Source organism: Anopheles coluzzii, chromosome X (assembly GCF_943734685.1).
Source record: "Anopheles coluzzii chromosome X, AcolN3, whole genome shotgun sequence".
Classification (NCBI taxonomy): domain Eukaryota; kingdom Metazoa; phylum Arthropoda; class Insecta; order Diptera; family Culicidae; genus Anopheles; species Anopheles coluzzii.
In genome coordinates this window covers 17,733,278-17,758,262 of record NC_064669.1, presented here as the reverse complement: position 1 = coordinate 17,758,262, position 24,985 = coordinate 17,733,278, and the positions used below count along the sequence as shown (strand labels likewise).

At 45.4% G+C, this 24,985-nt stretch overlaps 2 protein-coding genes across 6 annotated transcripts in view; both read left to right on the top strand.

Annotated features, from left to right (window-relative positions):
• The first annotated feature begins 250 nt into the window (after positions 1 to 250).
• Positions 251 to 1,392, top strand: LOC120955871 (UPF0729 protein AGAP000931). Of its 2 annotated transcripts, none has more exons than XM_040377087.2 (2): positions 251 to 472; positions 543 to 1,392. In XM_040377087.2, the coding sequence occupies exon 2, from the start codon at positions 625 to 627 to the stop codon at positions 913 to 915; it is 291 nt and encodes a 96-aa protein (XP_040233021.2). In that variant the 5' UTR covers positions 251 to 472; positions 543 to 624; the 3' UTR covers positions 916 to 1,392. The 2 variants fall into 2 exon arrangements, with proteins under 2 accessions (XP_040233021.2, XP_040233012.2); XM_040377078.2 differs by having other exon boundaries at positions 252 to 476.
• A 3,383-nt stretch (positions 1,393 to 4,775) lies between these two features.
• LOC120950252 (coronin-7) overlaps positions 4,776 to 24,985 on the top strand; it is a 24,319-nt gene continuing 4,109 nt past the window's right edge. Inside the window, exons 1-11 of one of the 4 annotated variants that reach the window (XM_040368148.2) lie at positions 4,776 to 5,696; positions 9,520 to 10,037; positions 10,151 to 10,704; positions 10,791 to 10,943; positions 11,442 to 12,005; positions 12,403 to 12,714; positions 16,268 to 16,285; positions 16,435 to 16,619; positions 16,692 to 17,642; positions 17,712 to 18,193; positions 18,259 to 18,374. In XM_040368148.2, coding sequence (XP_040224082.2) covers positions 9,542 to 10,037; positions 10,151 to 10,704; positions 10,791 to 10,943; positions 11,442 to 12,005; positions 12,403 to 12,714; positions 16,268 to 16,285; positions 16,435 to 16,619; positions 16,692 to 17,642; positions 17,712 to 18,193; positions 18,259 to 18,374 — 3,831 coding nt within the window. In that variant the 5' untranslated portion in view covers positions 4,776 to 5,696; positions 9,520 to 9,541. Of the gene's footprint in view, positions 5,697 to 5,728; positions 8,432 to 9,519; positions 10,038 to 10,150; positions 10,705 to 10,790; positions 10,944 to 11,441; positions 12,006 to 12,402; positions 12,715 to 16,267; positions 16,286 to 16,434; positions 16,620 to 16,691; positions 17,643 to 17,711; positions 18,194 to 18,258; positions 18,375 to 24,985 lie in introns of those variants that run through there. The other 3 variants (XM_040368157.2, XM_040368164.2, XM_040368171.2) reach the window with 3 other exon arrangements.

Sequence of the window (24,985 nt, the reverse complement as noted above, 5' to 3'; positions counted from 1 at the left end):
TTTTTACGAATATTTATGAAAAAGGGCTATGAACCGGCAAATAAAAAATAGTGTAACATATTATGATAGTTTATCAACCAGAATAACATCACTTTCATGAAAAATAATAAAAAATGTTTATTTGTGAGCAGTTTTTGTGAAACTGCTGCACTAGCGTGCCGAAAACTGGTACAGTTACCCTACTCCTACCGCAAACCGCCGAAATCATCTGGTCACACTGGTCACACCACACAGTTGTCAGCTCGCTTGTTTTGGTAGTGCGTGTGTGTGTGTGTGTTTTCTTTTCTCATCACACAGAAAAGGCTGGCGAAACAAAACACAAAACCATCTGTGGTGGTCGTTTTTTATTCGTGGCCATTCTGCAGCTTCCACCCATTCGACTAGTGTCCTTCGACTACGGTCCTGTGTTGTCTAATATATAAATCCAAAGGACTGCGGATTGCTTGCATCGATCTGCAAACGTACCACTTGAGTAAGTGAGTATTCGGTGTAATTCTCCAGCAGCCCACACCTGCCTCATGCTCGTAACACTCATTCTCAAGGGCAACACAACCGGAAAGAGAGCAACGACCGCCGCGCGGTGAAGGAAACGACAACCTTCCAATCTCACACCCGGAAGAAAGAATGGTGTGCGTGCCGTGCTTCATTGTGCCCGTGCTGCTCTACCTGTGGCACAAGTTCGTGCAGCCGATCCTGCTCAAGTACTGGAACCCCTGGGAGAAGAAGGATGCGGACGGCAACATGATCAAGACGGAGCCGAAAAATCCGTTCGACTGTGCCGGGGGGGTGTGCCGGTGGGCAGGCAAGAAGACAGCTGTGCCGCCCGGTCACGACCCGGTGGGCCCGACGGTTGCCGCCGATACCGCAACCTCCGACGCTGTCGACGATGCTGCCAGCAGCAAGAAGACGCTATAGATAGACTCGATGGTCGATTTACTTGCTCGACTTAAACATCCCCAAACCCCCCGTTCCTGGACTAGCAAACGCATCGGTGGCTGCACCGCATCTGTGCGCATATGTATTTTCATGTGCTCACCGCATGAGTCATCTACCGCGTGCCTACCTATGCTGAGCATTAGCGGGTGTTTGAAGTGAGAAGACGATGTAGGGGGGCGACCGGAAACCACATACAGCAACATTTGAAAGCAATCAAACCGACTATTAGTAACTCAGTTGGATGAAGTTATGAGTCATGACCGATTAAATATCGATTCATGCCTAGCGGGCAGCACAGCAAAAACTGCCACTTTCCCGAACCGTGTGATAACCGATGGAGCCGTTGGTTGCAGTTGCCATTAGCAAATAGCGGTGAATCAAGCTTTTGTTCAAGTTTCATTTCGATTAAAAGGAGCGTTTAAATTTTAAATACATTCGTACAGCCACCGCAAACCAGTTCAATTTGTAGTTGCGTTTTCTCTTGTCGATGGGCAGCGAACAGATAGAGCTGCTACGCGTGGGTTATATTTATGTGTATTCGCTCGCCAGACGACGCGACGCAAACATCCAGCACCCAGCACCGGAACAAATAATAACAGCAATACGCGCGTCAAAACACTTTCGGGAGGGCTTACTTTGATCCGTCTGTTTATGGCGACATACGGGTCGGCAAGCAGACATCCGTGGAAAGTGTTTTTCAATCGAGCTCTTTGGGAGGGCTTCGCGTCGCGGAATCTGGAGCGAGACATAGTAACGTATTGTATAATTAAACTATTCAACGTACCTGCACATCTTGTCGTTAATCTTAGAAACATGGTTTTGGATGTGAACAATGTTTCAATGGTATGTTTTTTTTGCTCAGATTGTTTCAGTTTTTATGGCAGCGCTGCAGCCAATAATATTTAACTATTTTTAAATTAAAAAAAAATCAATTATATTTATTTAAGACATTTGAAGTTCAAAGGAACGCCAACTTCAAATTTTAATCTCTTTAGAAGCAGAAACATGTTAAAGTACAATATGTCACTTTTTTTTATTAAAACAATACAAATCCGTATATTTGCTTACAAACTATTCCCAAACTTATCATGACCTTCAACGTGTTTTTATTCGTTATTTGCTTTATTTCATTATTTTCTATCAATTCTATGTAGTTTATGAAAAGACTCATGATTGTTTTGCCATTTTGCTTATTTACGTGTCTCAGTCATGAACATGAGCCAGCTTCATAATAAGGTACAATACAGAGTTTTCCAATTTCATTTTATTGACTCTTTCTTACGTGAAATGAACTTAATGCAAAGGGGATTTGGACTCCATAGCACCCTTGTTTGGCAAATAGGAATTTTCAAGAAGCCAGACCAAAAAGGATACCATAGAGTCCAAATTCCAACATATGAAGTTCCACTTCCAATAGGAAAGAGTCAAGGAAGTGACCAACAACTATGAGAACACCTGGAAACTCTTGAACTCTGTCACCGCCAACCAAAAAAAAAATCATATTCCAGCTCCCGCATCATTTTAAATTTTAATTCTGAAAAAAAAATACATTAGACGTGTTCTTTTTTTTACCAATCTATGCACAATTATAGAAACTGCATTAGTTTATTCAATTCTCAGCAGAATATCGCATCAATATTGTATTACGCATTCAAAAGATATAAGTCACCAAAGTAGCTGGCTACACGTGTAGCCCGATTTCCTGAAATAGAAGTATTTGCAAAAAATAATTCTAAAAAACAGGTTTATTATAATCAAAAACATATACGAAAAACTTCAGAGAAAAATGGCTGTGGTTTACACTTACATTTCAAATTTCAAGTCAATCGGATTCTTAGAATCAGTGGAATAAGCAATGAAAATTGATTTGGCTACCCGGGTAGCCGGTTTCCTGGAATAGGGTTAATGTACGGATGTCGTGACAATGAGATTTAAGGTTAGTTTTCGTCATAAACATGTCGAAATATTACGATTTATGCTCTACAAGAAAGGCAATTAAACTCGCCACCGGAAAGTGCTGGTTTTAAATTTTAACTTTAAAGCTATTAATAACCTCGTTTATAATTTCTCGATATTGGCACGAAAATGCTTCATGAGAAATAACGTACCAATGGCAATAAATGCACTTACAGACAGTGCTGCAAAATGTCAATATCAATGTCTTAAAAAAATCTGACTGAAACAAAATCCATATCAGCGTCACGTACTCAATTGTGACAATCAGAGGTGATACTCAGAACGATTGGTGTGACTAATACATGCTCATGACATGTTTGCGACCATCACTTGGTCAGTCACTATATTACGACTTTTTTTTTGCTGCGATCAATTTTGCAAAATGTCACTTACATAGTCATGACAAATTCTGGCTGAAACAAAATCATCTCAGCGTCACAAGCTCTACTGCGAAGATCAAAGGCGAGCCTCAAACAGTTGGTGCGACCATCGCATGCTTGGTGACATTATGTGCAACCAACTCGTGTTCAATCACTTGGTCGCGACATTTGCAGTCGGTGATCATCGCGATGGTCACGGGAGATATGCATTGCGTGCGAGTGGTTCCAAGAATCAAAATGAGCATGTTTTCTCGCTCTGTTTGACCCGACAGATAATCAAAACAGATAGAGAGAGAAAGCATGCTCATTTTGTTGCTAGAGCCTACGCGCCAAGTATATTCCAAGAATGTCGCGATTATCGCTGACAACAATGTCGTGACCAAGTGAGTGATCAAAAGTTGGGTGCTAAACTAAATGTCACCAAGCATGTGATTGATTTTACAACTGTTTGAGTATAGTGACTGATCATCTCAGTTGTGTACGTGATCTGATTTGAGCTTCATTTCAGTCATGAGTGTTGATGATTGAAACAGTGGCATTTGGCAGCACTGTTCACAGCCAGAAAAAAATCATGATTATGCTTGCGCCGGCATAAAGCTAAGCTTGTCAGTCAGAGTATCGCGTTGGACTCAAGAATTCACATGTCGTGTTCAGCATGTCATGGCGCACTTTTATTGACTATCAGCAATGAGCATCAAGCTACCACGGATATGTTCATTGTTTTCGTTGGTGAAAATCTCGTGATACTCATGACATTTTGCAGCACTGCTTACAGAGTTTAATGTAACTCATTTCTCCCCGTCCGGTAGAAATTTAATTACCTATTTGAGCGTTTCGTTTTCACTTGTTCCATGTCCCTCGCATTGATAAGCTAGAGCTTTACGTGGATCAAAATTCTAGCGATTTTTGCGATTCTTTAGAATCAGTGATCAGGTTTCTAGGAAAACTACCTAACAGAAAAAACCAGATAACCAAATTGCTTGCCGCCCGCGACGGCTACGAAACGTTTTGCCGGGCAGCGCCATCTATCGGCTTTCCCGGGACACAAACCCCCGTGGGCAGTGCAGCGGCCGAGATACCATACGGTCCGCCTACGACGGTTTTACTCTAGCAATTTGCCGTACAATCTGACGGCAAATGTGAAGTTAGTAAATTTAATTATTATTATTGTACACATTTTTTTACAATTAAATTACAAGCAATAGACAAATGTAACAATACATTTTTATGTGTGTGTGTGTTTTTTTGCATTTATCTGTGTGTGTGTGTGTGTGTGTGTGTGTGTGTGTGTGTGTGTGTGTGTGTGTGTGTGTGTGTGTGTGTGTGTGTGTGTGTGTTGGTGCGCGCTCCAGTAGCAAGCATCCGCCTTGCCAACCGTCTCACCAACACAGACGCAGGCGCAGACGCGGCGTCTTCGTACGGTAGGGCGAATACACTCTACACACACACGCGCGCTTACACACACACACACGCATATACACACGCACACATACACAGCAACATCTTCGGCGGGGCAAGGGCAGGGCAGGACCGGGCAGGGCCGGGCCGGGCGGCATCATCATGGTTTTCCAGCGAGAGCCGCCCGAGCATCGCGCAAAAGGGCAGACGTGCAGCATTAACGAAACAGAAGTGGTCGCGGATGGAGGTCTCGTTCGATCGTCTGCAGCAGCCAGGTAGCAACATAGCACAGGAATCGAATCAGCATCAGCAGCAGCAGCAGCAGTACGAGCGCAACCCGAATCAATCGCAAGCGAACACGCCCGTGAATTGCATTTTGCTGTCCGCTCGGTAGTTTGTGTGTGCGTAGTGTGTAGTGTGCGGCGATTGCGAATATTTGTTACATCTTCGTTTGAGTTTTGTTTTTTCTTTTGCTCCGGTCCTTTTTTACCGTGCACGGAAACGGGCGCTCTATCTATTTCATTTGTTTCATTTCGGTTCGGTTTGTTTAAAAAATTAAAACACCCCCCGGTGCATCGCGCTGCAATCGGTGCATTATCGGTGCGTGCGTACGCGCCCGTGTGTATGTGTGTAAGTGTGTGTACACTTTCGGGTATATTATCTCGCGCCCTGTGGCCCACCGACGCCGGTGACCGCCGACTTCCCGTGCCGTTTTTAGCCGGGACTGCAAGGACAAAGTGACAGTGACGGAAGCGGAACGGAACGGAAATAATTTGCGGCCCTACTAGTGCGTGTGTTTCCTTGTGCTTGTGTGTATATGTGTATGTAAGGTACGCACAACCGTAAGCGACCCGAGCCAGCAATCAGCAGCAATCAAGCAGTAGCAACCCAAAGCAACAGCAACAACAACAACAAAATACAAGACATCCCGAAGCGGCCGGCAAACGCTCAAGCTCAAGGCGAAAAGTCACCATTTTAACGCACACACACACACACACCTTCCGGATACCTTCTAGCAAAGCAAAGGTAAGGGACAAAGAGCGTCCGCGAGCGCACGCCGGCAAAGGAACTATTGTTTCACCTCGTCCCGGTCGCCTCTGCATCTGTGTGCGTGCTGTCCTTTTTCTTCTTTCGTTTTGCTTCCCCAATAACTGTAGCATACACGCCCCAAAAAAAAAAAATCCCGTCCCTTTTGCGGGCACAAGGGCGCCCGACCGGAAGGACAAAACGGGTAATGCAGTTTTGGGGCAATGGTTTTAAAAGATAAAGTGCACATGTGTGCCTTTGGAGGAGGTGGAAGGCGAAGGCACAGCGCAAAGCTTCTTCCATCTAGTTTGCCTCGGTTTTTGGTTTTTTGGTTCGCCACCCCTCGCCCCATTTCCCTTCACGGTGCAGTGCAAACCAAATCATGCGGCAACAGCAATAAAACACAAAAAAAAACTCACACACATAGAACCAAAGTTTTCGCCGTGCCTTTATTTCAACTTGCCTAGAAACTAGCCTACTTCTCCGCCTCCTAGAACATGCTCACATATGGACCCAACAAAAAAAAAAAAAAAAAAAAAAACAAAAAATCTACTTCGATGCACTTTTGCTTGCAGAAATTCTCGTCCCGTCCAATCACACCCTCCCACCCTCCACCTTTCATGGGGTGGTCCGTTTTTCTTCCCTTTAAAAAGCATCCACCCCTATCGGCCGTGTATGTATGTGTGTGCGCCAAGAGGAAGGGTAGGTAAAGACAGCAGGCGAAGAAAACACGGCACGCGCAAAAAAAGGGGTTCCGCCCTTGCGGCCGGCAGCCGGCAGTTTTTCGGCGGCGTGGTTGCATGCTTTTTGCTTTCTGTTTTTTTTTTTGTTGTGTGCTGCCCCTCCTCTCTCCCTCCCATTGCCTGGTTCGTGGGATGAAGGTGAAAAATGAAAACAAATTCTCTGCTCCTCTCTCTGGCCATTATTTCTATTGGGCCCGCGGTGATGTAGCGGGGCGGAGAAGAGGGGTAAAACAGAGAGAAAGGAGAGGGAGAGGGGTGTTTATTGGCCGAGCGTGATACGCTTGATACAATACGACGCTTGATGTATTTTAAAAACCATCGCAAATGAATGAATTAGCCATTAAAGGCACATTTGTGTCCTGGGCCTGTTTCCAAGACGTAGTGTGAGTGAAAACGAAAGGAGCGATAGAGGGTGAGCTAGAGGGAGAGAGAGAAAGAGAAAGAGAGAGAAAGAGAGAGAGAGAGAAAAGAGAAGAATAAGAATAAAACGGGAGTCATGGTAGCACTTGTCGGCCGAAGCCGAACGATAAAGTGTGAGAAAAGCCCACCGAAGTCATTCCATAATTTGTTCAAAATTTTTCATCAGTACGATCCGACGTGCAAACTGGTAAAAAAAGCATTTGATTTTCCCTACGAACCGTAAGAAATGGTGTAGTGTATCTTTATTTCTCTTTTTATTCGCAACAAACAACAGCCCAAACTGTCACACTATCTTCAAATGTGTATTCCTTTGTGCACAAAACTCGTAAAGGTTCCTCTCTTGTCTTTCTTTCTCTCTCTCTCTCTATCTCCCTCTCTCTCTATCTCTCTCTCTCTCTCTCTCTCTCTCTCTCTCTCTCTCTCTCTCTCTCCCTCGCGTGCGCGCGCACACACACATACTTCCGCTCATGCTCGGGTTTCTTTTTCTCTATCTCTCTTTCTTTGTTGCACGATCCCCTATCCCTTCGATCCGGTCTCGGTTGATTTGATATCGCGCGCATAGCTTTTGCCTTCCTGCCCGTACACCACCCATGCTTACATATAACCACCCGTTGTAGGTGGGCCGGACGGGCGAACCACAAAAACAATACGGGAAGAACTCAAAATATCTGAGAGCGGGAGAGCGAGAGAGAGAGAAAAAGAGCGTCCGATAAGTAGCGAGGCGGAAATGTGTGTTTGTGTGCATACGTGTTTGATATCTCTTCCAGTATTCCGCCAGCAATATCCCTCCACAAGCTCCCTTTCCCCCTCCGTCTCCCCTTCGCCGCTTCTAACACCCTCCCCTGGATGGGAGTTTTGCATATGTCTAACGGAAAGCGCACGCGCCTCTGCTCACGGGGCGAAAAGCGAACCGCACGCACCACCCCACTCTCCCCTCCCACGAAGGAAAAGGGTCCCGCACGACCCGTTCCATCCCTTTTTGCGGGCGGGCGTTGGAACTTCTTACCCGATGGTTGTCACACATGTACACGCAAGTTTGACTGCACGCACACGCGTCTTCCCGCAATCCCGCGTCTATGTGCGCGTCTGTGTGTATTTTTGCTTTGTTTTTTTTTTTTTTGTTCTGTTTTTTGGTTCGTCTCTTCCTGTCGCATAAAACACACCGTCTTGGTCGGCTCAACGCCTAGTGGGGTGCTGTTTCTGCGTTGAAGACTCGCCCCTATCTTGTCCCCGCCGGATGCAACGGTAGCATTTGTTCCGCGATACGGATTGCGGACTGCAACCCGGAATGTGAAGGGGATGTGAGAGGAAGGGACGATGGAGGGGGATGAGAATCGGGAGGAAAATACCACTCGTATCGCACAAGTGCAATCTTCCTCTGTCTAGGTTCGAACATTTCAAACCGATGCTTGAGACTCCCGGCCATTTGCACTAGGGCATTAGAGCAAAGTATTTGGCGTATTAAAGCGCAGAGAAAGCGTGCCACGGGAGAAGTTTGAATGTTTTGGCTAACTCTTCAGTCGTTAATCCTGCACGGCGGCTCAAAACCGACACCAATTCATTACACTCTAGGTAGGTTTTGCAATTGCTGATCGATGTGTCACACTCCTTCACGCAGGTTTTTTGTTGTGCAAACTCTTCGCTAGCTTATCTTCACCGGATGCAAACGGTAGCGTTATTCCGCGATACAGCCACCCTGAATGAAGGGTGTGACCAGAAAGAAGAGGAAGGTGAGGAACGATAGGAACATACCTCTCGTATCGCACAAGTGCAATCTTCCTGTTTCTAGGAAAGTGTTACAAACCCGTGATGAAGATTCCCGGAAATTACGGGCATTGGAGCGAAGTATAATCACTCCTTTTAGTGAGTTCCGAGTGGAAGAATTGCGTTTGGAAGGAGTTCGAATGTTTTGACTCATTCTTTTTGAGGCTCAAGTCTAAACAAAATCAAGCGTATCCTGTTTGGCGACTAAATACTGACATCGATTCTGCCTTCTTTTGCAACTCACTGTGAGCCGTTAGTCCCAAAGTATCAAAATAGGAAATTTACAGCACTTAGCTACTTATCCACTAGCTCAAGACTTGTGATATGCTCTTTGGAGCGCACTCACGACTCCGATCCAATTCCGAATATTGTTAGTTTGATTCTTACTCGGGCAAAATGGGAACCACTAATTCCGCTCGAAGTTGGAATCATCCCGAGTTGTAGTTGCATGGATCGGAGTCATTTGGAGTCGTCCGATCCATGCAACTACAGTTGTAGTTGCATGGTTTGGAGATGTCTGTAATCATCCGCAGTCGTCTTTAGTTGTCTGAAGTCGTATGGGGTCGTCCAGAGTTATCTGGAGTCTTTCGGAGTCGTCCGGAATCGAAGCCGTCCGGAGTTGCATGCACTTCGTATACAGGCCTTTGTTTCGAAGCCAACTTCGACTCCGGCCGACTCCAGTCATCTCCGAATTCGACTCCGGGTGACTTGGGGCAACTCCGAACAACTCTGGACGACTCTGGATAATGCTGGGAGGACCTATCTTCCGAAGTCAGTTACGAAATTTTTGAAGTCGGGTCGGAATCGACTCCGGATGTTTGCCTACTTTGCCCATCACAACTCAAGACGCACCGTATCCCCTGGCCAGAATCCTAACCGCTATTCCTGCTTTTCAGGCTAAACCAGTGCGCGATCACGATGGCGTGGCGGTTCAAGGCGTCCAAGTACAAGAATGCGGCCCCGATCGTGCCGAAGCCGGAGGCGTGCATACGGGACATCTTCGTCGGGTCATATCAAACGTACGGCAATAACATTGCCGCGTCGGCCGCCTTCATCGCGTTCAACTGGGAGCATGCCGGGTCGAGCCTGGCCGTGCTGCCGATCGACGACTGCGGGCGCAAGAGCAAGACGATGCCGCTGCTGCACGCCCACTCGGACACGGTGACATATCTCGACTTTTCGCCGTTTCACGACGGGCTGCTCGCGACTGGCTCACAGGACTGCCTGGTGAAGGTGTGGCACATCCCGGAGAAGGGTCTGGAGCAGTCGCTCTCGACGCCCGAGTGCACGTTCACGACCAAGCAGCGGCGCGTCGAAACGGTCGGCTTCCATCCGACCGCCGACTGTCTGCTGTATGCGACCGCGGTCGGCTGGGTCAGCCTGTGGGATCTGACCACTCAGCAGGAAGCGTTCTGTAAGTACTTTTTGTTTGATTATTCCACGATACAGAATGCTCAGCCACCCTGAATGAAGAGTGTGACCAGAAATTACTTTACATTTATCATCAACGTTTCGCATTGATTGCAGCGAACAACGAACATCCGGAGGTGATCCAGTCGCTTAGCTGGAAGCAGGACGGCCGGCTGTGCGTAACCAGCTGCAAGGACAAGATGGTTCGCGTGCTGGACCCGCGCGCCAGCGCCCCGATCACGCTCGCCGCCGAAAGCCACCAGAGCATCAAGGACTCGCGCGTGGTCTGGCTCGGCGAGCAGAACCGCATCCTCAGCACCGGCTTCGATGCGGCCCGACTCCGCCAGGTCATCATACGCGACCTGCGCAACTTCTCGGTGCCGGAGAAAACGCTCGAGCTCGACTGCTCGACCGGCATCCTGATGCCGCTGTACGATCCCGACACGAACATGCTGTTCCTGTCCGGCAAGGGTGACACGACGATCAACTATCTCGAGGTGACGGACAAGGACCCGTACCTGATCGAGGGCATCCGGCACTCGGGCGAACAGACCAAGGGCGCCTGTCTGGTGCCGAAGCGAGCGCTCAAGGTGATGGAGGGCGAGGTGAACCGCATCATGCAGCTCACGTCCAACTCGGTCATCCCGATCATGTACCAGGTGCCGCGAAAGGTAAGCGGGCATTGCGTGGGGCATTGGAAGCATTCGGGCAATTTGGCAAACGTTTGGTATAAACGGCTACTGTTTTTCCTTTCTAGACGTATCGAGACTTTCACAACGATCTCTACCCGGACACGAACGGCTACAAGAGTGAAATGACTGCCACACAGTGGCTCAACGGTGCCAACACACCCGTGCCGAAGATTAGCCTCGATCCAGCGAAACGGGAACATGGCGATGCACCAATCATTGTAGGTTTTTTCTTCGTCATCTTCATCCTTTTCTACCTATGTTTTCCCACCCCCCTTTCCAAACTTTTGTCTAGCATAGTCGGGTTAGCTTACTAATGTGCCTGTACATTCTGCATGGAGCGTGGGCCCGTACCACGCAGTCGATGGATGAATCGTAACCTTTGTTCGATGTATCTAGTGCAGTGGCGCGGCAAAATTTGCGCCATGATAAGAGCCGCATTTAGCTGGACATAATCCTTCCGTCTCATAACTCCATTGTTACCATACCCACTAAATATATGTACCCAATTCTCTTTCTCTTTCTCTCTCCTCTTTCTCTCACTCCATTGCTCTCATTCCTCAATCTAACTTTGCTTGGGGGCTTCTGTCTTCTGTACCAAATACCAAAACAAAACCACACACATATCCATCTCTATCTCCACCCGCGCTAACCATTCGCTTCGTAAAAAACGCATTAAAAAACCTAAAAACCGGAAAACTAAATAAATAATAAAAAAGGTCCTCCGCGGGCCACTGACGGAGGTGGTGAACAATATCGCGAACAAGATGCGCAGCGCCCAGTCGCCGAACAACATCTCGACCGCGGCGAAGATCGAGCGCGAACCGTACGTGAAGCCGACGTTCGTGCCGATCAAGGAAAAGATCAAGCACATGGAGCAGCAGTCGCACACGGAAAAGTGTGAGCTTGAGCAGCGCTTCAAGGAGATATCGGCGGTGCACAAGGAGCGGGACGAGGAGGGCAATGGTACACCGCTGACGGTCGAGAACAATGGCAACGGCAATCATCATCCGCACCATCATCCGCAGCAGCAGCAGCGCGAAACGTCCTGCTCTTCGTTCGACTCGGAAACGGATGGGGGGCGGGTGGCGGGCGAAACGACGCCGCCCAAGCCACTGCCGAGGACCTCGCGCAACAACTCCGTCTCGGAGCAGCTGGCCGGGACGGCCGGTTCGGTTGGCAGCGGGGAGGACGTGAGCCCGCCCGGGCCGGTGGCCGCACCGGCGGGAGCGACCAACGTGCCGCGCCCAGTTGCCCGACCGCGCACCACCAGCGGATACAAGGTTAACAACCTGCGTGCCTTTGTCGAGTCTTTCACGCGTGTTTTTGTCGCTTGATGATGTACCATAGTTGTGCCTTTTTTGTTTTTTTTTTTTTTAATTTGTTTACTTGTTTTGCTGATGGTAATATTAATATTAGGCGGTCATGTGTGTAGCATTTACTAACTTATTTTACTATTTATTATACCATTTATATATTTATTTTTTATCGTTTCCTTTTCTTTAATTTTTTAATACTTTATTTTTATTTCCTTTTGCATGCTCTGTCGTATTTGTTTCTTTTCTATTAACGATCGGGTGTTTAGATGTTTTGCTAAAAAACGAAATGAAGAGTAATTCCTATCGCTTCGGTAGTTAATTATTTGCTTCTTTTTCTTCTTCTTTTTTTTCTATCGTGCAGCCACGCCTTGGACCGAAACCGTTCTGTAGCACCGGTTCGTCCGGGGACTTCTCGTTCGAGAAGGTGTTTAACGTGCCAGCCGTACCGGGTGCAGAACCGGGAAGCGAAAAGGAATCTGCCGCTCTGCCCGGCCCGACGGTCGGCGACAGCAGCGCGCCGGCTGAAAAGAACGGCAACACCTTGACCGTGTCGCCCGAACCGGACGAGCCGAAGGACGACAGTCCAACCGAGCCGGGAAAACCCGAGCCGGCCGAACCGATGGACCAGTGCGACGTCGAGACGCGCACCATACCGCATGCCGAGCTGCGCAAGGTAAGCACGTCAGTCGTCAACCCGGACACGATACACTAGAGATGGGAATTTATGTAGCCACGGAAAACAAACGAAACTGTCGCTACAATTAACTAGAAAAAAGTAACTCCTGAAGGTCTATATTGTGATCGAGTGAAAGTGACCGTGATATTTTTAGGGTTTAAAAAAATAATTTTATCATAATGTGGCGTTTCGCACGAAAAAAAGAATGGCTCATTCCTCTAACTAAATATGTTTATCGAATTACGTAAAATGTTATATTGTTTTTTGCTCTATCTGATCAATTTTATGGATAACGAGGATATGTGAAAAATATGCTTTTAGTTATTGTAAAAAATGAAGCAAATTATTTGAAAGATAAAATTCCTTTTCAATTGGTACCCTTATCTTTTGATAAGTATTTTGTATTTCATGATACAGTAGGTGACCGCTAACTGAGAGGTAAACAAGCTCCAGTTAACGAACAATGTTCGCTAACTGGAGTGACGTTTCTATGGATTGATTGTTTTGATTGGCGTTGTCTGGAATAAACATACCAAACTTTTTTTTTTCATTTATGTTGATATAAAGTATAATAATTCGTGTAATAACAAAAAATAATAGCAAACGTAGGCAAGTGACCCTAAATTTGTTTGAAAAATGCACATTTGCGACAAATTTCTCTTCATGAGATTCCGGATGTTTCATGTTTTGACGTTTAAGTGTTCGTTAACTGAGAGTCACTCCAGTTAGCGAACCTCCAGTTAAAAAGCACTCCAGTTAAAACACATCCAGTTAGCGGTCACCTACTGTACACTAAAAACAATCACGTTTACTTTAACCTTCGTATTTATAACAAAAACCACACCTTTATTTCTATAACCATCTACCCGTGTAGGTATGAGTACATTTTATACAAAAATTAGCATTTTTATTGCTGAATATTTTCCTTGTTTTAATTTTTTTATATATCTATAATATCAATGGTTCTTTTTATTTCATAACTTAAAGAAGAATGGTTTTTAGCTACATAAATTGAATGAAAAATAAATAGTTCAACTAACACTAATAGACCGCCAGTTCATGCTGATTATCGGATCAAGCATTTTAATCTATATGGCTTTAGAAGAATATTTCAAGCTAGAAATCTTTTGGAATAGAATGAATACATGAATACAAGAATACGCATTGCTATAGATATCTTCATAAAATTAACAACTAAACCGAAACTAAAACCCCTTAATGCATGTATTACCTACCCGGGTAGGTGGTTATAGAAGTAATGGGGTATAAACAGTTTTTTTTTTAAGTGGATACATGAAATTAATTCTTTAAATTATAAATTTTGGACAACTCTGGTCATAGAAATGAAGGTAAACATGATCACTTTACGGGGCTTTACGTAGTAATCGTATTATTAACATTGAGCAATAAGAGTAAATTAATTGGAAAGTACATACAGTCGTTACGGCTAAACCACTCGCTATTTTAAATGTGGCTCCATCGTCACCACGAAAGTAAGTGACACACGTACGATGACCTAAATCCTTAAATGACATTATCAAATAATCATGTAAAGCTAATATAGATAACGTTGCTAGTTGCCGTGGAGAGCTAAATAATCTAGAATGAATACTAGAAGAATGGTCGTAACTTACGAACGATTTAACTAAGTGAGTCACATTTACAGCGATGTTCACAGAGTAAAACGTAACCCCAAAGCGATGATGAGCGATGTTGACTGTACCACGCGACCCCCCTAAAAGCATTGGGCCCTAGAATCAATTATTTTACTTTACATAAAACCTATGTGGGAAATATTTTAGTAATTTAACATAGAAACTCATACTGGCTCAGGATGCACGTTACATCAGCTATTCTAAGATTCTAAGCGGCATTGAAAATATTAAATACCCGAGAATCCCTTCCCAATTGCCGAGTTGCAGACTTGCAGACAAACAATGATACAGACTAGAGATGTGCACTGTGTGTAAGAGTGAGTGAGTGCTTTGAATCTTGCAAGCGATTCGACGATCCATGGAACGAACTCAGCTTTGTGCGAAGAGTTTTTAAAGTTCATTAATGTCAATTACGTAAAACTTTTGAATCCCGTCCAAGCCATTCATCTACGCCAGCGGTCGGCAAAGTCCGGCCCGCGGGCCAAATGCGGCCCGCCGCGGCATTTAATCCGGCCGGCGAATGGATGTGCCTGATTTTGAATGATGGGAGGCAACTTTTCTTGTATAAATTACTAAAGATTTTATACCGTCGTGCTCTTTCAACTTTAATTGTAGTAAAATGAAAAAAATGGGCCAATAAGTGAGGTCCTCAATAATATATATTTTATATTTACATTGTTTAGACACGACAATAAGACTTTCGGAATGGAAGACTGTAAATGAAATTGTATTCAAAATGTTGTATAGAGAAGAAACTAAAGTCTGGTTGCAGTAAATTTTGTTTAAAGTTATGCATGCGACTTTGCGACGAGAGAGAGAGAGAAAGTTTTCGGCCTTCGCCAACGCAATACATGTAATACATAGTTTTAGGTATAGAGAAAATAGCTCCATGCATTTTCTCGTGATATTATTGTTTTTACTTGTGTTAGTTCTTCTTAACTACACACAAATCAGTTGGTTTCATTTTTATTTCTTCAGGGGTATTTAAAAAAACCCTGTTATTTTTACGAGTTTGACGATTCCACATTGTTGCTTTTTACGAGAATAACAATTGTCAAACTATGTTTTCACACGAAATTAGTTATCAATTTACATGACATAGCATTACTTGTTCGTAACGCATTTTGATAGTTACTTAATGCACGTTTGTCTCGATGATTTTTCAGTCATCAAGGCTTTTCTATCATCCCCAGAAGATCTCTAATAGTGTTTACGGCGTGAAACGAGGAGGCCATCAAGAAGCACATGGTGATATTTGTGATTAAGATGCAATATTACTCTTGCTTTGTTGTTTTGCGCACTCTGTTTCCGATGCTTAACTGATGAATTTTTACAACTAGTTTCAATAATAGGAACCACCAATTTTGACCTTTGCTTGACTGATATTACAAAAGATTAAAGATTAAAGATTACCAAAAAATGAACCCAAATTAAATAAATTACCATTCGCATTATTTGATAACATTATTTGATTATTTTGTTTCTAAGATTTGGGGCTCGGCCCGCGGCTCTCGATCATTTATTAAATTTGGCCCTTTACTTCAAAAGTTGGCCGACCGCTGATATACGCTGATTCCACTCAACTGAAAAGAATCACCTCTCGGCACCTCGATAGTGATACTGACTTTTTGATACCGAGTTACTTGACACATATTCTACCAAAATAATACTTTCCAAAAAAGTTACCAGTACGCTTTACCTGTAGCAGGAGCCAAGAATTCCCATCTCTGGACCGGTGCTGCCCCACAACGTTAACATTAATTGTGATTGTAGTGCGCTTACTAATTCGTACCAACCAATTGTTTCTATGTTCTTTTCTAACGCTCTCCCCTAAACAACTAACACCGCTAACCACACCTCCTTGGGACATGGAACTGCCTGCATGCGCTGAACAGCCGGGTGAACAGGAAAAGGTTAAACAATGCGTTCCAATTCTTCAGCAATACCCACAAATTGTATCCCATTGTGATCCCTTTTAAAGTCTTCTTTTGACCCAACTGATACCGAAAGTGCCCAGCCAAAAATGTCTCTAATTTCCATTCTTCTTTTCTGTGTGGTGCAGATATTTGAACGTCAAGCTTCGTCGGAGTCGGTCGACCAGTTCGATGCGACCGCGGACGACGCAAAGGGCCAGTTCGAGCGGCTGAGCGCCCAGCGCACCAGTCTCGCCGAACGGCGGCGCATGTTCGAGAGCCGCTCGCAGAGCGTGCAGGACGGGGAGAAGGCAAGCTCGCCGACACCGCTCCGGTAAGCACATGGTCGCGAATGGACGCCTCCCGCAGACGCACTGACGCCCCTTTCTCTTCTGGTTTTGTTTAGCCGCCGCGAATCGCTGAAGGTGCGCGGCGAGCAGAAATCGTGCGCGGACGACACCGACCTGATGCCGCCGCCGCCGGCCACCGACTTTCTGCGCAACCGCAGCGACCTGTCCAAGGAAAACATGCCGGACATAGTGAAGCGCAGCAACAGCACGGCTGGCGTGTCGACGGTCGCGTCCAGCAACAACGCCTCCGCTAACAACAACAACAACAATGTGGCGTCCAAGCGCACTTCGACCGTGTTCGGGCGCGTGTCCAAGTTCCGCCATCTGAAGGGTACGCCCGGACACAAGAGCACGCACATCGAGAACATACGTAACCTGAGCCGCCAGATACCGGGCGAGTGCGACGGCTTTGCGGCAAATGCGGCGCGGGTCGCGGTGCCGATCGCGGGCGCCGGCGGCAAGATTGCGGTGCTGGAGCTGAACGATCCGGGGCGCCTGCCGGACGGCGTCATCCCGACGCTGGTCAACATCCAGAACATTATGGACTTCCAGTGGGACCCTTTCGATGCGTCCCGGCTGGCGGTGGCCTGCGACGACGGCTCGGTCAAGCTGTGGCGCATCCCGGCCGGCGGGCTGACCGAGCCCACGAACGAGCCGGAAGCGGTGCTGGTGGCTCACGCCGACAAGCTCTACACGCTACGGTTCCACCCGCTCGCGCAGAACGTGCTGCTCACCGCGAGCGTCGACATGGTGATGAAGGTGTGGGATCTCGGCACGATGGAGGAAAAGTGCACCCTGTACGGTCACACCGACCAGATCTTTTGCTTCTCGTGGAGCCCGTGCGGCCGGTACGGTGCGACCGTGTCAAAGGACGGGCGCATCCGCGTGTACGAGCCGCGCCAGTCGAGCCAGCCGATCGGCGAGGGCACCGGACCGGTCGGGACGCGCGGGGCCCGCGTCTTGTGGGCGCTCGAGGGCGACTACCTCGTGGTGACCGGCTTCGACAAGTAGGTTTGATGCGGGGAAGGACCCCGGTGGAACGTCGCGATTAAACTGAACCCTTTTCCCGTTCGCAGAGTCTCCGAACGGCAGATCTACGTGTACAAGGTGACCGATCTGAGCGCGCCGATGGGCATGGTCGGGCTGGACGTGTCACCCGCCATCCTGATGCCGTACTACGACGAGGACAGCTCGACGCTGTTCGCCACCGGCAAGGGCGACAGCACGATCTACTGCTTCGAAATTACCGACGAGGCGCCGTTCATTTGCCCACTTTCGCACCACCGCTGCACCAATCTGACCCAGGGCCTCAGCTTTCTCGCCAAGAACCAGTGCGACGTGGCGGCGGTTGAGTTTGCGCGGGCCCTCCGCCTCACGAACGGGACGGTCGAGCCGCTCAGCTTCACCGTGCCGCGCCTTAAGGTCGAACTGTTCCAGGATGATCTGTTCCCGCCGACCCGGGTGCTGTGGCAGCCGACGCTGACCGCCGCGGAGTGGTTCGCCGGCCGGGACGTTGCGGCCGCCCGCATCAGCATGAAGCCGGACGGCATGGATACGCGTATGTAGTAGCGACGAGGGCTCCACCTTTCAACGAGGATATTAATGCGACTCCTCCTTTTACAGTGTCCTCGATTCAGCCGACCGTTACGACCACACCGTCGAAGAAGAGCGACACCGTGCTGATGACCCAGGGCATACACAAACCGTTCGCCAAAGCGCCCGAACACGTGCAAGAGCAGGTAAACGAGAAGCAATCGAAACTGACTGATTTTAAAGATTGTGATAAAATTGTGCCATCTCCTCAATCGACTCGTTTACGTGAACGGTCAAATCGGGAAACGATTTGATTACTTCTTTCATCGGATATGCTTAATTCCTCATAACGAGTACTCCTTATAATGAATTTTTCGCATAACGAGCAAATCTAAAAGCTCATCAAATACCTCTCTTAATGATTAAAATCTCGCATAAGGAGATTAAAAATCAAGATAACGATCGGCTAACAATCGGTGTTGTATCGTTGTTGTATCTTAGAAAAGTTAGTTTGTGTTGAAGAATTTTTAGATTTTAATTTTGATGAAAAAAAATTAAACAGTCTGGCAAGAAATGTATACCAGCTCAGCAACAAACTTGCCCTAGACACAAACCGATCAAATATCATTTCACATTGTTATTGCTCACGTGACCATTGGAAATCACGTAAATCATCATTGGTTCACGAGAACATTGGAACAAACGGTAAATATCAAAAAGAGACTTAAATAATCGACTATATGGATCAATAATAATAGCAATGAAATAACGAGTTTTTTGCTTAAAGGGTTCAACTCGTTATACTGGGTTGCACCGCATTTCTTAACGAAGCAAACACACCTTGTGTGTGTTTTTGATAACAATTATGAAACAGATGGTGTACATTGAACGTGGGAGCATTTAGTTATTTTAGTTTAGTTTAGTTTAAAAGTCCCTTTTTCGATCACTAATGTTGTAGCAAATACAAAATGTGCAAGTTTGTGCTCATAGCCAAGGGATACAAGTCCTATTAGCAAAAAGCGAGTTCCAAATCGAGATAAGACGAAGCATTGCGTTGTATGGTTTTAAATGTGTTAATACTCAATACGAAGCTGGGATACTTTAACACACAGTTTAGCTCACATGTAGACAGTACACATATTAAAGCCTTTAGAAAGGTTCGGAACATTATATCTTTGGATAATTATCACATGAGTCTCGTAGTTCTATGAACAATTGAACTAAACAGCTTGCAAGAAAGGTCAATACGGTGGAACCCCTCATAATGAATACTCCTTATTATAAGTTTTTCGCATAACGAGCAAATCTAAATCCCCTCTCAACAAGTAAAATCTCGCATAACGAACAATTTCATTTTTGATCCCGAAATTTTTGATGGTCATGTTTATCACGTGATCGATCAACCTTGAGAATTTTTTTTTCTTGACCCGATTTTTTTTTTTGATCCCGAAATTTTTGATGGTCATGTTTATCACGTGATCGATCAACCTTGAGATTTATTTTTCTTGACCTGGTACAGGCAAAGATATTCGGATTAGATTTTCATTGCCAAGAATCGTTAAATATCAACCTATTGCTAACAGGGGCAGTGTATAAGTGTGTGGGAGCGATTAAAAGACGATGTAAACCGTTCTAAGAGTGAACTAAGACTAACTACATTTATTCGATATTCAGTGTAACCACGGTTGCTGTAACCAATGGCTACTTGATTACAACTAAGACATTGCTATAAGCAATCCACCACAGAGTCCCCCTCAGTTACGCCAAGAACCGAACACGGTGACCGGATGGCGTAACTTTTGTTCTTTCGTTATCTTCATTCGAATCCTTTTCACAAATATATGCTGGTTTAATACGATCAATCGAAATCCTTCGTTTCTCACCGTTCATATTTAAGTCCATATACTTTTCATGCCTTTCGATTATTTGAAAAGGTCCCTCGTATGGGTGTGTAAGAGGCCGCTTGACTGAATCGATTCGAACAAAAACGCTTTTGCAACTTTGCAAGTCCTTCGGAACAAATACCGATCGTTTGTCATGATGCGAGTTTCTGATTGGTCCAATTTGTTGCATGGTCCGGCAAAGCAGTTTGGCAAACTCTGAGCGACATATTTCCGTCTTCGAGGGTTCCAAAAAATCGCCAGGAATTCGCAGTGGCTGTCCGTATGTCATCTCGGCAACAGAACAATCGATATCTTCCCTGATAGCAGTTCGCAAACCGAGCAGGACCAACGGCAGTTTATCGCACCAACGTTTCGAATCGACACAAGTGAGCGAAGTTTTTAACGTTCGATGAAAACGCTCGATAAGACCGTTAGCTTCGGGATGATACGCTGTAGTACGAATACGGAGAGCCCCAAGAAGCCGCGTCAATTCCGTGAACAATTCGGATTCAAATTGTCGTCCTTGATCGGTCGTGATTGTTTCTGGAACACCAAACCGAGAAATCCAACATTCGCAAAATGCTTTAGCGACTGTTTCAGCTAGTATATCTGGCAAAGGAACTGCTTCCGGCCAACGACTAAACCGGTCGATCATCGTTAATAAATACCGCTTTCCGTTCGACGTCGGAAGTGGTCCAACCAAATCGATATGAACATGGCGGAAACGACTTTTTGGAAGCTCGAATTCGTTGAGCGCCGCAGATGTATGCCGATGGATTTTCGATCGTTGACAATCAATACAAGATCTGACGAAGCGGGCGACGTCTCGATTCATTGAGGGCCAAACAAACCTTCGCGCAACCATTTTTCTCGTTGCTCGAACACCGGGATGAGAAAGGCAATGGATGTTGCGAAGAACTTCTAACCGTAACTTCTCTGGTACATACGGTCTGACATGTACATTATCCGACACATCACAATACAACAATTGATTAGTTGAAACAGATGATCTTAACTGCAAGTTCATTGATGTAGTTCGATCAGCAAGTAGCTTCTGTAGTTCTGGATCATCATGCTGCGCTTTCGATAATAATTCAAAATCCACTGTTGAAGGAGCTGAGATGGTGTTGACTCTGGATAATGCGTCTGCAGCAGAATTGTCTTTGCCACTAATGTGCCGAATATCTTTTGTAAAACTCGAAATGTACTGCAAATATCGTTCTTCATGAGGAAGATGATTTGAATTAGAATTCAGAGCATACGTGAGCGGACGATGATCAGTATAAATAGTGAATTCTCTCCCTTCCACTAGATGTCGAAAATACTGCACCGCTAATTTCATGGCTGTTAACTCGCGACCGAAGACAGAATACTTTTTCTGTGAAGGGGAAAATTTCTGCGAGAAGAACCCCAGCGGTTGCCATGCGCCAGCGACATTTTGTTGTAGAGTAGCTCCTGCCGCTGTATCCGAAGCATCAATCATCAGTCCCATTCGTTTTGACGAGTCAGGATAGGACAATAAAGCTGCGTTTGCTAAACTTTCCTTGCATTTCACGAAAGCTTCGTCTGCTGCGATCGTCCACTGAAGTTTTCTTGTATCGTTTTTTCGATTCCCAATAATGAGTGCTTGCAATGGTTGTTGCAATGAGACAGCATTCCGGATGAAGCGTTTGTAACCATTCAGCAATGCCAAAAATCGTCGAAGATCCTTCACCGTAATCGGACGACTGTAATCAACAACGGCTTGAACGCGATTAGCTTGAGGTTTGATACCAGATGCATTGATGTGATACCCCAAAAAGTTGACTTCTTTTTGGACAAACTTGCATTTGTCCAAGTTCAGTACCAAGCCGTTTGATTTGAGACGCTCAAAGACAGTTCGCACGTGCGATAGGTGTTCCTCCTCATTAGACGATGCAATGCATATATCATCGACAAACACCACCACAAAATCCAAATCACCGAAGACATGATGCATAAAGCGCTGAAATGTCTGGCTCGCGTTGCATAATCCAAATTGCATCTTGGTAAATTCAAAGAGCCCGAACGGAGTGATTACAGCAGTCTTTGGAACGTCGCTTTCCTCGACCGGAACAAAATGATATGCTCGTACCAAATCTAGAGTGGTAAAACAATTCTTACCTAAGAAATTGTTTAGCAAATCGTGAATATGTGGCACAGGATAACGATCTGGCACAGTTATCCGGTTTAAACTCCTGTAATCTCCGACAAAGCGCCATTGACCATTCTTTTTCGGTACGCAATGAAGTGGACTTGCCCAACTGCTTTTGGAAGGGCGACAAATCCCGAGCTCCATCATGGTCTCAAATTCTTTTTTAGCGGCTTGAAGTTTGTCTGGCGGCATTCTACGAGGTTTGGAAGCAACTGGAGGTCCAGTGGTTTGAATATGATGGGTTACATTATGTCGTACCTCAGTGCGCATTGTCGGCGGGGCGGTGATTTCTCGAAATTCGACCAGCAAGTCTCGAAAAGGATGATCTTTTGCTATAGTTGTTACACCGTAAACCGAAGATTTCGATAATCCGCAAACAGTGTGTAATTTCGTACCACCATCAATAAGTTTTCTGTTTCCAAGATCTACAAGAAGACCAAAATGCGCGAGGAAATCGGCACCAATAATTGCAGAAGTAACGTCGGCTTGCAAAAAATTCCACGAAAACTTCCGGCGTAGTCCGAGATCCACTGAAACAAACTTGCTCCCATACGTTCGTATTTTCGTTCCGTTTGCTGCATGGAGTAAAAACGGCGATGGTTCTCGAGTCTTCTCTATCTTGGATGCAGGTATTATCGATACATCCGATCCCGTGTCGATTAAGAACCGAATACCAGAAGATTTGTCGAAGATTTGCAGACGGCGACTGATTCTTAATCCGCCCACCTCGCCGATTTCGGATGGGCGGAAATCTAGTTTTTTGACTGATGATACTGGCAAGGGCTTCGACATCGCGTAGCTCGATTTCCATACTTCCGATGATACCAACAGATGTTTTCATTGGAACGATTTTGAGAAGTGGAACGCAATCGACCGCGCTCAGGTTGCCGTGCTTTCATTTGGCGTAGCTCTACTTTCATGGCAGCAACTTCTTCTGCTAAATTTTCCGTCGTTTCTTTTTGCACAGAAGCATGGATAACTGATGTTTGAGGAGCCATTTCTATCATTTTATCTGCCATCTCCGCTAGCTTCGAAAGACTTCCATCGTGGATGCTAAGTATTGCACGTATATTAGCTGGAAGTTTTTGCAGGAATAGTCTTTTTAACAACGAATCATTCACATTCAATCCGGCAGCAAGTTCCTGCATCTTCGTTAAAAGATGCGTAGGACGAAGGTCTCCAAAATCGTACGATCCAAGTAGCTGATCCATTTTGGCTTGTTCCGTGAGCTCGAATCGAGATATGAGGCGCTGCTTAACGGCTTCATATTTTCCTGTCGCAGGAGGCTGTTTTACATAATCGGCGATATGACAAAGCACGGATTGTTCGAGTTTGGCGACAATATGATAAAATTTTGTTTCATCCTTATGAACGCCGGCCAACAAAAACTGAATTTCAGCTTGCGAAAACCACAACGATGGATCGTTCTTCCAGAATTCCGGAAGTTTAACCGAAACGGCTGCAGTAGCAGGGGAAGTTTCTTCGTTAGAAACGTTTTCGGTAGACATGTTCGTTCACAAATTTTCAAATTAGGAGAACTAATAACAATCCGGAGATCACGTCGGGGTCACCAATGTGGGAGCGATTAAAAGACGATGTAAACCGTTCTAAGAGTGAACTAAGACTAACTACATTTATTCGATATTCAGTGTAACCACGGTTGCTGTAACCAATGGCTACTTGATTACAACTAAGACATTGCTATAAGCAATCCACCACAAGTGCATAGGAAAAGTGTAAGGGTGGTAACACGTTAACACCTACTGCCAGTCCAAAACTCACGAAATCATACAAAAATCGAAAAAAAAGTCGTGGAGGACCGTGGCCGCGTCCACTCCACGTCCAGATAACTGTTTTCAGATATGATAACGGGACTGAGAGTTTATCTACATGTTTAGTGAGCGAAGTAGTATCTGTGGTTTAATTGCTCCATTTCCTTCCTTCTTATTTATCAATATTGGAGACTCTGTTCGGCTTCGGCTGTGTAACTGGGCATGACATGGACTTTAGTGTGTCACCCCCTAAGAAGTGTGTGTTGCACTAGTGTGTTTTGTATTGATTAGTTTGTCCTTAGATGCATTCTTGATCTGCTTGCTCGTGAAGGCGAGAATTTCGACTCCAAGAATTAATTAATGCATTACTGTTGCCACTTGGAGATGTTCCGTTAGGTTGTAATTTTCGTTTTTTTTAGATTCATTTAAAACACTACCCCTTTCTTAACCTAGAACCAATTCTTTCGCATAACACAGTTTTTCGGAAAACGAGTTATGAGAGATTCCACTGCAATCCTCTCAGATCTTTAGAATATCTGACAATCGAATGCCAGAACACTTTTGCCAGGTATCCGTGAATTGTTTTTGTTACACCGATTACAACAAATATCTTAGATGGTTTACACAGTCAGGCAATCAGCATACGAGGAAACAGTTGTCATACAATCGGAAATTCACGGCATACATATAGCAGGAATCTTTGGGGATCAAATAAAGCAGGTCGTTTATGTAAAGTGAGAACAATATTGGTCACCAGATATTACCTTGGAGAACTCTAGAGGTTCTAGCCAATACGCTGGACCCCTCATCATCATTCTTGAATCTATTCTGATGCATAGTGTTCTTGTGTTAATGATATTTTTCTGGTCAATTCCGTGCTGTTTAGTACTGAGTAATGTCAGGCAACAATTCACAAGATATTTGTGCCTAATCAGTATCTTCAATGAGTTTTAATACGACGTATATCGTTTTTTTTATTGTGGATAGGA

Bases quoted from the DNA above. Each gene is read 5' to 3' on its own strand.
- LOC120955871 (XM_040377087.2), top strand. From the start codon at position 625: ATGGTGTGCGTGCCGTGCTTCATTGTGCCCGTGCTGCTCTACCTGTGG.